Raw genomic sequence first — 14,176 nt, 5'->3', positions numbered from 1 at the left:
AGAAATAGCCACACAATCTGAATTTATACAAAATCCCCCAAAGCCCTAGTATGAAGACAATACAGAGGTTTTTTTTAACTTCTTGATTACAGACCAAATCTTTTAAGGTATTTTAAAATATCACCACTTTTAAAGTAGATTCAAGAAAATCCAAACTAAAACTTCGGTTACAGACCTATCATCTGCTCTGACCTGTAACTACGACCGGCCTTACCTTGCGGTCTTGTTGGGTCCAAACTGTTTGGCAGGAGAGGCTGAGATCCTGGGATACCACCAGGAGGCTGAGAAAAGAGCAAACTGATCAACACACTGGCATATGTTGGCATCACAGATTCTCAGTGGTGTTAAAAAAAATAGATAAACACAATTCAAAATGCTGCTCAGTACCTGATTTGGCATTCGGAGTGAGGGGCGCGGTCCACCTGGATACCGCGGTGACATGAAAGGCTGCAGTAAGAAACAGGGGAAGAAAGAAAAACAGAGGGAAAGGAGGGTGGGAATTATAGGGCAAAGGAGGACACAGAGAAAACACAGTTTCTATTATTGATAAATTCAAACGCACTCAAACAGGGGTGATGGTGAGGACACAGATGAACGCAGTGGTGTTGGAGAATGAGAGATGACAGTGAAAAAAGTGCAGATTCATCAACATAATAACTTGGAAACCAACAAAATACACTAGCCTATTTTCAGATTTTTAAAATCTCCCGCTTATACTAACAACATGCACATTTGTGTGTGCTTAACGGCAGCGCTCACACAGCTCCCTGCACAGCACGCGTGCTCTCACTGTGGTGTAAGCTGATTCGGCCTGTGGTCTGCCTGGCGTAGTTAGAGACACCTCAGGCCAACAACACCGTTCAAAACCTTAGCGGAAGCGTGTCCACACTCTCTCGCACATAAGACGGAAACCAGAAACCACAAGAATGAAGAGCTGAGCTGCCGCAGTTAATGGGTAAAGGCTAGCTTTACCTCCAGAGTGGCATCTGTAGCTACTGTTCTGGATAACTGCTGAATGACTGAGGATTGAAGTTTTTAAAGACTGGATACGTGTTTGTCAACTGGCAGGCTGTAGCAACCCAAGCCTCTGGTTGTTCTACGTGCATCAGCAAACCCATGTGTTTTGTACGTATATGTGACGTGTTTATAATGACTGTCCCCTGTTTTATTTATAAGGTGTTAAAACAAGTAAGCAGGGGGGAGGGGAGAGGTATGAGCATGTGTGTGTGCTAAGAGTGACGGAGAAGATAAGTGTGCAACCCCCCACAAGCTGCTCCAGGGGAGGGGCAAGGAGTGAATTATTCATCCCACACGGGGACAGCTGATTCTGGGCCTTGAAGAGGAGCTTGCGTTGCTGCCTCTGGAAGCTCGGCTTTCATAAAAAGGGGGCCGACATCTATGGGGAGTTACCCTGAACAAAACTGGAGCTCACAGGGCTCAAGGGTGGGAGAAGAAGAAGAAGAAGGTGTGTGTGAGCAGTGAATGGGAAGAAAGAGGTAGTGTGTGGGTGAGGGGTAGAGGGGAGATTTAGAGGGAATGGAAAAAAAGAGGGGTGTTTGAGAGAAAGCATTTGCTTCTTACCTGGCCATGGGGTCCCATCATGGGGTTGCTGGGGTTGTGTGGGGGGGGCTGTGCATGGGGGGACTGCTGAGAGCCGGGTGGTCCCTTTAAGAAAGAAGAGCGATATCAGAAAGGGGAGGGGCAAATTGTGGGTTTACACCTGGAGGAATTACCCAATCAAAGTTATGAGAGGAAGATGATGGGGAGGGTTGGGAAGGGGGGGGGGGTCAGTGGGGAGTCAGTGGGGAGTCTTTAATTTGAGGTAGAAGGAAGCAGAAAAGTGAGAAAAGCTGCATCTTGACGTGGAGTTAAGAGTTACTCCTTTAAAACCCATAAAATGAAAAGTCATATAGGAATAGTTTCAATGTGAGTTTGAGTTCAAACAAGCTGACAGAAATCTTAAAGCATAACCATCTCTCTGATACTTTGGTCCTTCTTGTTGGAGGATTAAATGTATTCCCTAAATCCACATGGGGGCAGTGTTGCCCAAGGCTCACTGCAACAGGACAGGCAGCAGCAGGACAGGCACAAGAGGTAACTTCAAACCAGAAAGATGATACTGGCAAAAACAAGAACAGGTTGGAAGTTTTTCCCTGCTTATCGTGAGCCTACTTCAAAGTAAAAAGCGTGATCCTGTGAGGGACCCCTCTGCTCCTCTAAAACACTGCATCGTTATTGCCCACTTCTCACCCAGAGACACGAGGTTAACGGCCTCTAATAAAGAAGTCATTATGCAACAGTCTTGTTTCTGCTCCATCACTGTTAGTGCCTTCAGTGCTTTGGTTTTTTCCTTTTCCAGTTGTCCGAAGAAAACAAAAGCTGGCTGATTTAATGGTAAATGGAATTTTCCATGTATCCCTCCTAGGCATCCGGACACACACAAAGACAGCACACCGATTACCTCAGTGAGTCTGGTAGTTTCCAGTCAGGGCCATAAGTATTTGGACAGTGACAACATTTTTTGTGAATTTATCTCTGCACACACCCAATAATGGATCTAAAACAAAGCAATTCAGTGTAGACTTTTGGCATAATCCTAGGGAGTTCAGCAAAAATACTACAGTCAAAATAAATTGTTGCAATTGTTTAAAAAAAAAAACAAAAAAAACAGTATTATCGGCTCAAAAGTAACTACACAAACTCTCAAAAAAAATCATACCAAACGGCATGATTTTAAATACCTGATATACCAAACTCTTGCAGTCAGTGACTGCCTAAAGTCTCAAATGCATTGACATGACCAAAGGTTAGGTTTCCTCCCATGAAATGCTTTGCCAGCCTTTTACTGCAGCCTCATTAAGTCGCTGCTTGTTTGTGGGTCAGTCTGCCTTCAGTTGTCGTCACTAAATGAGAAACATGCTGGGTTGGGTTGATGTCCGGTGACTGACCCAACCATTTAGCAACATTACATTTCTTTGATTAGGAAGCTCTTGTGTTACTTCCATTGTACATTTTGGGTCATTTTAGAGTCCGACTGTGAAGAGCCATCTGGCCAGTTTAGCAGCAGGCTGCCTCGGTGCAGGGGCTATAGCCATGTACACTTCACAACTCATCCTGCTACTGCTATCAGCAATCGCATCAGCAATAAACACAAGTGACCTCGTTCCACTGGTAGCCATATATGTCCATACCATTGCCTCGACCATGTTTGACGGATGATGTGGCATGCTTAAGATCGTAAGCGTTTCCTTTTCTTCTCCATATGCTTCCCATCATTTTAGCAGAAGTTAGATGTGGTGTGGGCTTACAGGCCTTTTGATGTTGCTAAGCTCTCCAGCGCATTCCTTCTTTTTAAGAAAGCACCATATTGTTGATTAGACCACTCCTAAAGTTTCCACCATCTTTGTTATGTTTTTTCAGCTGAATGACAGCCTTCTTCACTTGCATCAAAATCTCTTTGGACCTCATGCTGAAAGTCCCAGTGAGCAGCTACCAAATGCACATTCAACTTCAGACCTTACTTAATCAAGCGGGGGGGCTGGCCGCACCTGCTTGGCAGTTTACGTCCCAACTACTTCTAATGCTTTAAAATGTAAGGGTTAAATTTTAAAAATGTTCATAAGTGCTAAACAGTCAGTTCAATATTATAATTTTTCAGATGAAATGAAGAAATCAGCTGACCAACAGAATCTGAACCAATCGCTTTGTACAGCTGACTACCAAAAGTCACTTCTTTTTTTTTCTTCTTCAAATGCATAGAGACACATCAATTCCATACAACTGCTTGTGTTTGCTGGACAGACAACAGACCAACTGCTTGCTTGAGTAAGAAATAGGTGTACTAAATAACAACAAACAACAACAAGATTAGATGGGGTCTACTTTATTGTACGGACCAATATCTGTCTGGGGCAGCAGATCTGTCAGAAGGGCTGCCTTGATAAAAAGCTCTTAATGAATGCAATTCATGGAAAGAAAAAATACTTGAAACTTTGTAATAAAAAAAAGAAAAGAAACCACTTGACCCAATTAATATGAGGTCAGCATCTCAGAAGAAAATTTGAACAACCAACAACTATGATAATCTATTAGCAAATTATTTTTAAACACAAAAATGTCAAACATCTCAGCTGCGAAGATTTGCTGTCTTTTTGCAGAATGATGGAAAATTGAACTGTTTGTTTTTATTTTGAACTCTTGCTCGTAAATTGTAAGTCATATCTTGAAGCTGTCATGTCTTATCTGACATGCTGTAGACAAAATAACAACTCAAAAACAAGAAAAACATATAGACTGGTTATGAAAGTCATCAGCAGCCGCTGCTTGGATCTCGTATGTCCTTGACAGATTTCTGCATAGCTGCTTGTGTTGTATGTTAAGAGCATTTAAATTTGTGACTGCTTTACATTTCTTAAAAGTCAAATATCAGAAGATGTATTGTTTAGGTGTCAGGCCTGACGTTCTTAACAGGATTTCAAACAACGCTCTGCCTGCGTGAGCCACATTTGCAGTGAACAACCGAAGCTTTCTGTTACAGTAAGGTCGCTTGAACACAATGTGCACACAAACACAGACACACAAGCCATCGTCCAATCTTACTCCTCCACCAATGTTATAAATAGCACTTCCATGCATGTCTCGTCACCCCCTCTCCCCCCTACCCTTTCCCTTGCTTATTCACAGTCATACTCTCACTAGCCCCCCCACCACCATCAGCACCACCACCCTCACTCTCAGCCAGCAAACAATAGGGTGGGACGTAGCCACAGAAACAAACAGTGGGCCACAATCCTGGTGGCACTGATCTTTCACATTTCTCTCTCTTCTTACTCCTCCACTCACCCCTCTTCCTCTCCATCCTTCCCTCTCCCTTAATGTGTCACTCGCTTTTTCGCTCCTACTCTTCGCCATCACCTTATCGTGCCTCCTGCCAAATGCCAGTGCTGTCCATCACACCACTGCCTCACAGTGTTTTTGTTTGTGAATGTGTGCTCGCATGCTTGCACGTGTTTGTATACTGTGTGCGCGTTTGCATGTCTCGTTCTCGTCACTCTTCAGACAGCCATCTCCCACACTAAAACCTTTCCCTTCACAGACCCGGGACAGGTCAGAGACAGACGAGATGGAGATGGAGGAGTGGAGAGAGGATGAATACGGGATGGCTGAATCACAAATCGGCTGAACAGCAGCCCAGCGAGCGCAGAGCCACAGATGAATGAACAGTATGAGCTTCAGAGGCTCTGGTGGGTGTAAATATCTAGAGTGGAATAAACAGTATTTGGAAAAATGTGGAGGGAAAAAAAAAAACTGCAACCCAAACTGCAACTATGCTGTCATCTGATTAAACTCCATATAGATTTTACTGTGAAAGTCTTAATTAGTAGAACCTGACTGATATCGGAAGTCAAATTAAAGGCTTAAAAAAACGAGTATCTGATCAGTATCTTAATAAGTCTAATAACTGAGAAAAACCCTCCTTTTACTGTTTATAAATATAACAGATATTTTCAATTAGCAGCAAAGCCATGCCTTTTTCTTTAGATAAACTTTAGGTTAAGAAAATGTTCCTGTCTTCTTGTGTAAATAAACCACCAACTGGGCTAATCAAATATTGCTCAGTAATTAAGGTGCAAACAAGGCTGCTTTAATTTGCTACTTAAAAAAAGTTTTCATAAAATAAAAGTCAGCTTCTGTACAGAGAAGACTGTAATTACTGTCAGAATAATAACATGAATGAAAATTTAAAAAGAAACCTGAATAATTTCTCAACTGGGAAATGTCCACGTTTAGTGCAGCTACTATAAAATGTGCTAACAATAAAATAAGAAATTGCTAGTATATTGCTCTACAGAAATAAGTGAACATCGGTTAACCATTCTCTATTGCTGGACAAGGAAGTCAAAGAGTAGACTAAATATAGATTATTTGTTTTGGGGAAGTCAGAAATGAATGAATGGCAGATGGGGTAAAATGAGAAGTGGGTTTGGTGATGACACAAGAGTGCGGTCATACCTGGAAGAAGCCTGGGGGCATGGGACCACCTGGCATGGCATCATTGGGTGGCATGTTGCCCATCACTGGGCTTGGCGCTGCCGCTGCGCTCTGGAAAACACAAACAGATGAATTCAATATGGTGTTCAACGTGTACATGCATCCTTCACTGCTCTACCCTAATGTATATGTGCATGATGCTGCATTGGCCAACAAACGACAACAGGGAGCAGTGGCTGCACCTGCATTTGCCACCCCCCAACTCCATTTAAAGTTTAAATGTTAGATAGAAGAGAGATGCATTAACCCCCCCCCATCTCTTTCTTTAGGCAAGGCCAGCAATGAAAAGAAAGACTTCAGGGAGAAACATTGCAAAAATATTCAAACACTTCAGAAGAGGAACAATCGTAAAATGTCAGTGACACGAAGCTGTAAAGAGACCTGTGCCTGTACTCTGATCTATTCTATCATACACCCAGGAATAATGTCCTGAACAACACAGCAGTTATTTATCTGCACCGGTGATAATGAGTACATACTTTTATGCTTCTTTCATTAAAAAGTTTTTTTGTCTCTGTCACAAACAACAGAAATATAACGGCTAATATTAGCAAACTCCTTAATTTTCATTTCTTGGAGATAAATGAAAACAACACTGACTCTATAATAACGTGCAGCTGATTTGCTGAGTGATCTAGGAACACCGCATACGTAGGAGTTTGTAGCTTGAATGTACTCATATGGAACTAATCACCCTGAAACTGCACTTCAACATCCTAACAGATGCTCCATAGGTCAGCTAGTAAAGTTGAAAAATTTTGCCAATTTGTTTTTTGAAGTTCTCAACGACTATTCCACAGGTCCTTTCTCATTACAAAAAAGCCAAGTGTCAGTAATGGCATATTTGGATGCAGTTTAAAAATCTGACACAAAATACACAATTTGTTACATTTAATTTATTTCAAAATTCAACTAATTTTAATGAATTCAGGAAAAATCTTCATATTTCATGTCTTAAGAGACATTTTGATTGATTTGAAGTATAGTGATTACTTCCTGGTCAGATCACAACAGAGACAAGTGTCATCTCGTGTTTCATGAGCTACATATATAAAAAAAAAAAAATGGTTATGAAATACAGTTCAGCACCAAACCAACTTACATTAATTTACTGTAAACAATTAAATTACTCAAAACTTATCTTCATTACAAGCTTTTATAAGTACCTAATGAGTACTGACAGAGGTTAAATATAGTAACAAGTCTTCTGCAAATAGGTTGATTTTGTACTACATCTAACAGAGTTCTTGCTAATTTTTAGAAAATGAAGCAATCAAGATATTTGAGACACTTAAACACTCTTAAAGCTGTTGTTTGTGAGAAGGCCACTGTACAGCCCCTGAATCTTTTTTTTTTTCCAGTTTTTCTGAATAACATTTAACTCCAAAGCAATTGTCCATTAGATTTTTGGGCTAACATTCCCTATAGAACAAACACAGTGTCTTTAATAGTACTCCATTTACTCTACAACTGTAAGGATTTTTAATTACAAATGCTACATTTCTCGCTTAGTTGAAATTTATAAAATCAGTGAGTAATTATGTTATTGTTATCTTAAGGACAAACACTGCAAGCATACCACTAAATTTAATGTAAGCAACCACTTAACTAAAACAAATCAGATGTAACACCAGTACTGTCTCCAATCCCCTTTACGTCAGTCAAACAATATGGGAGAATAAAATTAGAATCTAGAATAGGAAAAGGGGGGCAGAATGATTCAGCCCGGGAGTTAAATATGATATAACTGTATTCTTGTCAACACACATAGAAGGAGACGCATGTTCAGAGTGCTTACATAAGCAAGCCGGAACAAACACATGTGCACGCAACCACATGAACGCGCAATCGCACAGACACACAAAGGCTTGCATCACAGCCTCATAAAGTGCAGCCCTTCAGTACAGAAAAGCAGACAGGGGAGAACCGCAGGCTACAGGACAGAACAGAGAGGGGGTTTAAGACCCAGGGGAGGGAGTTGCTCTAACAAATACACAGACACACACTTTTGCACATCTACAGATCCTCCAGCACGCACAACTGACAAACACACTATATCCATATGACACACGCTGCATGCATGGACAACACATACCACCAGTTACACAGATGTACACAAACACGCTCGCCGTCCTCCTTCTCCCATCTGAAACCAAAGCACACAAACTGAAAAATCACAAACGCACGCACACACACCTCCCCCCATCTTTATGCTAATTCTGCTAGTGAACATGAGCAGGCCACCGAGTCCCTGGGGAAGAAGCAGGGTAGGCTGCCTCTTTCTCTCCTTCTCCATCCTTCCTCTTTTTCTTCTGAACACTTTTCTCTCCATCTTTTCTCCTATTCGTGACCCCCACACTCATTTGTCTTGGCACTGGTGCACACACATGCACAAACACACACACGGCACACACATATCCCTGTGCCCCAACCCTTGTACTATCCCTCCCCATCCACAACCTCTCCTCCCCTCAGTCCCCCCAGTAGGGTGTCAGCAGCTTGCAGAAGCTGTTGCTATGGAGACCGGTCCTATCTGCACTCTGTCCCCCTGGCATCCCCCGCTCCAGGAGCACAGAGACAGAGAGAGAGAGAGAATAAGAAGATGCAGGAGAGTGAGATTGGAGAGTGAGTTAGAAGATACAAGAGTGAGACAGAAGGAGATAAAAAGAAGAAAGAAGAAAAAAAAACACGAAGGGAGAAAAACAAAGAACATGCACCAAAAATGGTTTCTGCTCACAATCAATCACTCAGTCACATTATTTTTATGGACTATTAATGGCCAGTTATCTCCTCACACATTCCCTAATTTGCTGATTGAAAATGAATGCAGACTGAAAGCGTGTAGACTGAGCGCGGTTGCCACGAGCAAAAATGAAGGTAGATTTAATATGCAGTTGGACTTTATTAAAATCAACTGGCCTGGGGAAATACAAAAGAATCCAGCAGTGCCTTTTTTCTGTGTGTTTGTAGTGGCACTTACAGTAGTGTTTATATCCACCTCCCCATTTCTACCTCTGAAGTGGAAGACAGTCAGAAAATCCTGCCCCCATCTCGTTTTATCACAATAACGTGATTTACGACAAATCAGATCTCCAGGAACGGGTTGACATTTGTGAAGGTAAACGTTAACTGCTAATTCGCAAAGAACATGCGTGTACAGGGGCGACAAGTGTGTAAACTTATGAAAAGAAACAAGTTCAAGAAGACATAACAATCCACAGCAGATATTAGTACTGCACTAATTAGCTGATATAATAGCAACGTGGAGTTGAGTTGAATTATTCATTTCCAGGCAGAAGCATAGAAAAGTCTACAAAATAAGGAGTGCATGAAAGAAGCACCTGGTGGCAACACAAACTCTTTAATGTCTGACATGCAGCAGAAAGAAGAATGTGTCTCTTTCATAGAAGCCGGCAGAAAAGTTCAACAAAACCCACGGGACGCATTTTCAAATGCCTGGCAATATTTACACTGTTTAAACTGTAAACTATATTTTAATGGCCTTCCGCGGCAGCGCTGCACAAACACTGTGTCAAAGCATCCTGATGCAGCATCTGCTCAAAAACAATATCAGGTGAGTTTTTTATGTTACCTGGCTATCAACAACACAGAATCTGGGCCAGAGACCTGATCTGTACCTGTGCTATATAAAGAAAAAAAACAACATTATCTTTTAAAAACTCAAATTCAACTGGGTGCACCTTCATGAATTATGATTTTGTGTGTACGATTTTGGTGACAACAGGTGGACTATGGCTTATGGAGATTATCCATTCAATTCAATTAGGTTTTATGTTTACAACATACTGAGCTGACAAAGGGTCGCAGCTGAAACAACAGCACAAGTATCAACATTGAAAAATAATGGATTTAAACTTTCCTAATGAAAAGTATTCAATTATTTGCATTAAACTTACATTATGTATTCTTTCCTTTCACCAACATCTTTACCTTTTTAGGGTTTTCATTTCTCAGCCACTCCATACGCGTTCACAACTTGGCAGGAGAGCGTAGCGACCTCTGGACTTACATAGTCACATAGTGTTGATCTTTCTTTAACTATTAAACAAGAAAGGCTTCAGTAACATTTATCACCCTAACCTGTACAGGCTATGATTGCCACACAGGTGTTTCCATTCTATTCATGATATTCTACTCAGAAATTCAAATCTCCATTATTCGCACAAAATATATTTACAGCTAGCAAAATATACTGAAGATAAATTTGAATCATTCAGAAAGTGGGCCCGCCTGTAGCCCACTCTGATGAGTACATCCACAGTTTATTAAGACTCTGACAGACACCTCAAACGAAGCATTAATTGGGTACACTGACAGTCAGAGAGCCTTGGTGCATATCATCCGACTGTCTTCCCATGCTTCCTGTTCCTCTCTATTGCACACTTGGACAAAAGGCCAAAAAAATGTCTTCTTAATAGACTGATGTTTGTACTCTTATCACACCTTTCCTGATTTGAGCCTGGATAATGATTTCTATGACAAGTCACCCTTCATCTTTTCCTGTTATTTCTGGATTATACACTATCCAGTGAGGCAAAAATACCTCCCACTCACGTACCAGCAACAATAATAATATTCATTCAATCCTATTGATTCAATTTTCTAACATATGAAGACATTAGTTACCAAGCAAAGAGTGAAGATGGTCTCTTGGGCTCTGTAAAACCTTTGACGTGCATTTGTTTGTTCCATGAAAATAATTTTACACTTGAGGCAGCTTTCAGTAAGCTGACTGTACCAAACTCTTCAATGACCTCACTTTATTGAAGCCATTTCCTCCTGGTTGGAGTGAGATGAGTTTAAGTAGTTTAGCCTGTGGAAATCAGGATGAACTCAGACGTATTCCACCCTCTGCCTCGCTACAAGGGTGGCAAAATATTTCAAGCTCTGACACCTTAATCCAGAGTTGAGACTGCTTTTCCTTTTCAGCACAAACTCATAGTGTTGATGAATAATCTATCAAAGAACAAGACACTAATGATTCTGATTGGCTCGTATAGTACAGTATGTAGATAGCCTATACAAAATAGCATTGATCCTTCCCTCTCCATTTCCCTCTCCCCACTCTCACCCATAGGACCTACCGGACAGATCAATAGTGCTCAACACATTATTGACCTCCGCCTGATACCTTTCACAGGGATAAAGACAGAGATATAAACACTGGATGGAAAGAAGGGTGTGAGGTAGGAAGAGACAGCAGATGCATCTGTATGTGTGTGCTTGAGTCTGTATTTATGTGTGTCCCTGCCTGGAGAGGTACTAATCTACATTCTGGTTCACACTGATATGTACCTCATCACTGTCTCCTTGACCTGCTGTCCTTAGCGAACAGAGTAAGGGAGAGAGAGGGGGGGGGGGGGGGGGGTAGAAAGGCAAAGGAGTGAGGATGCGAGACAGAGTATATGGAGATGGGAGGGGAAAAAAAATAGCTGACTGTGGTGATCTGGCTAATTTATCAGCCCAGACCAAACAGTATGTTTCACTCTGGAGCAACAGGATATGGCTGCTCCTCTCACCGTCACGTCTGACAAACACGCGTGCACACACACAGTCTCTGAAAACCCAGCTGGTCCTCAAAACTGGCACAACGTGCACGCTAAACACACACGCACTTCCCCAAACGCTGCTGCCAAGGTAGCAGTACTGAACCAGACAGGCGGACTTGTGCGCACACACCGGATGACAGCACTAATACATGCTGCAGACACAACATCCACTTAGCCAACGCTCCAGAGAGATGGCAGAGCGTCCAAAAGACAAGACTATGGGTGGGATGAGAACAGCAGTGAATAACAGTATAGATTCAAATCAAGGAGAAGGAAGAACTGAAATTATTATGGATGTTTTAGTATTATTACTAGTATTCTAAGTAATACAGTAATAAATCACTAATATATATAAAAACACTTCTTTCTCGCTTACATACTTTATTCTGCAATGCAAAAAGCAGAAAGTTCTCCATTTATCTGGAGTCAGCCAGTGACAAAAATATAGATTGAAATAAAACATGCTTGTGTTTTATGTCTCTTTGCTTTTAATAGAGGAATTTGTACATACATACATACTGTTTTAACAGGATTATAGACATTTTTAAAAATCACTGTGGTAATGCAACTTATGTGAAATTTCAGGAATTTAGAGACAAGATTTCTGTTTAATGTGGTCAAAAGAGGAAGAAAGCAGCAGTTACACAGCAGGCAGCAATTTGGCAGAATAGTTTGGTTTTTTTTATTCAATTGCATCTAAGAGGCTTTCTCCTTAAACTATTCACAATGAAAACATATTGCAGGTTGTTTAATATGCTGCATAATGTCAGCTGGTTTTAATGGATTTTATTCAGGAGAAATTGCTGTATAACAAAGAGCTGCTTTCTGTCACTAATGCTTCATTAGGTTTAAACACTTTATGGCATTAAAGGAAATGGTACAAATATTATTACGCTGCTACTGTCCTCCAAGGCATCAGAAAGTGCTGAAAAGCACCAAAACACACACCAGTACGGATATACTATAACTTTAAATACATGCTGTTTTCAAATTTCCTGTAGTTTTTTTTATAGTGTTATTGATTTACACATAGTTGGAAATTACAGTTGCTCTATTTAAAATAATAAGAAAAGCAGCTCTATCTTTAATTTCCTTCTCTATCCATTTGGTATGTTCACTGAACTCCATTTTCAAATACCTCAATTGTCTCTCGGTTGTGTCTTTATACTATCAACACTGCCCTCTTCTCTTCAGTGCTAGTAGGCATTGTGGGTAAACAGCTAGATTAGCCAATCAATCTTGTCTCGAGAAAGGGGGTTGTAAGGGTGGGGGTGGTGGGTGCAACAAGAGGAGGAGACTCAGAGACGGAGCGAGTGATATGCGAAGTGAGAGGAGGGGGGGGGGGGGGTGGACTGGTTTGTTAGATCTAAGAAAGAGTAAGAGGTATAGTTAACAAGGAAGAGAAGTTTAAAAAAGGTTTTTGGAATGAATGGGGACAGAAGACAGATGTGGATGTGGGGGTGTTACAGAGGCACTCAACGCTGCAAAAATATGACGTGATTGGACAGAGCTGCACAGAGTGTATGAGAAGAAGACGGGGAAGGAGTTTGAGAAGGTAACAGAAAAGGGCAGAAGAGCTTCCTGAAGAAGCCTCAAAAGCAGAAAAATTAATTAAATAAATAAATAAAACTCAAGGGCCTCTATAGCCAAGCAATGAGCACTCGTGACCCCTCGTCCCAGATGAATCCATCCCTAAGCTCATTCAAAACATAAATTAAAATAAATCCATTAAAAAACAATTTAGCAGAAATACTCATTTATGAAACACTTTATACTATCACTCATTAACATAAGTGATCAAGCTAGCAGTGCTAAATTACCTAGTAAGCAAATACTTGCAAAAAGTTAAAAGATGTTGCTGAAAGCTGAATGACAAAAATTCACTTAATAGAAGATTACCAAGTAATACAACACAGCCCATGACAAGAATCCCTGGTCTTGGTCTTATTGACAAGCCCTGATTAAATTATACATACATATACATAGTGTTTGCCTTGGCTTGTTTTTCTCATGTTTACTGCACTTCAGCTAAATATTGCCACATTAAACACATCACTTTAAAGATGTGTTTGAAATTTATAAAGCTATTTAAGCATGAATTAAAAACCTATACAAAGAGATCTATGAATATTACAGGTAATTTTCTATTGAAAAAAAAATACACAAACAAATCAACTATATTATAACCCCTGTAGTACTTTTATAACCCACATCCAAAAACTAGCCAGACCTCATCTGTGTCTCTGCACCCAGCGGACAGAAGTGTAATAATGTTCCTTAAACGCTGGCATACACTCCTGCAATCCTCAAAAGAGTAAGAAACTGTTTTAACGTAAGGTGAAATGCCTTTTTCTTCAGTGCCTCTAACTGGCTCGTTCTTTTGAAACCAGTAGAAAAGGACCTGTGCTCAGAGACCAGCCTCGGGGGACAAGAGCCAAAATTAAACCAGTCCCATCTCCTTTGCTTTATCGCTGCTAGGAGCAGACATGCAGTTCACCCATCTACATTTATACACAGGGTTAACTGGAAGGAGGGTATGAGCCCATCCACCCTCC

The 14,176-nt window shown here is 40.9% G+C and overlaps 1 protein-coding gene across 4 annotated transcripts in view; it reads right to left on the bottom strand.

Annotated features, from left to right (window-relative positions):
* The window catches only part of zgc:110158 (single-stranded DNA-binding protein 3), a 37,152-nt gene that overhangs the window by 7,920 nt on the left and 15,056 nt on the right, over window positions 1–14,176 (bottom strand). For 3 of the 4 annotated variants that reach the window (XM_087832819.1, XM_087832816.1, XM_087832817.1), the window contains exons 5-8: window positions 6,013–6,102; window positions 1,582–1,665; window positions 388–447; window positions 215–281 (exon numbers count right to left, since the gene is read on the bottom strand). In XM_087832819.1, the coding sequence (XP_087688945.1) occupies window positions 215–281; window positions 388–447; window positions 1,582–1,665; window positions 6,013–6,102 (301 nt within the window). The remainder of the gene's footprint in view (window positions 1–214; window positions 282–387; window positions 448–1,581; window positions 1,666–6,012; window positions 6,103–14,176) is intronic. The other variant, XM_087832818.1, reaches the window with a different exon arrangement.

The sequence above is a fragment of the Neolamprologus brichardi genome, chromosome 19, assembly GCF_056152115.1.
Source record: "Neolamprologus brichardi isolate AB-2024 chromosome 19, ASM5615211v1, whole genome shotgun sequence".
NCBI classification, from domain to species: domain Eukaryota; kingdom Metazoa; phylum Chordata; class Actinopteri; order Cichliformes; family Cichlidae; genus Neolamprologus; species Neolamprologus brichardi.
The sequence above is the reverse complement of the archived record's forward strand: the minus strand, read 5'-3'. Positions and strand labels throughout refer to the sequence as shown.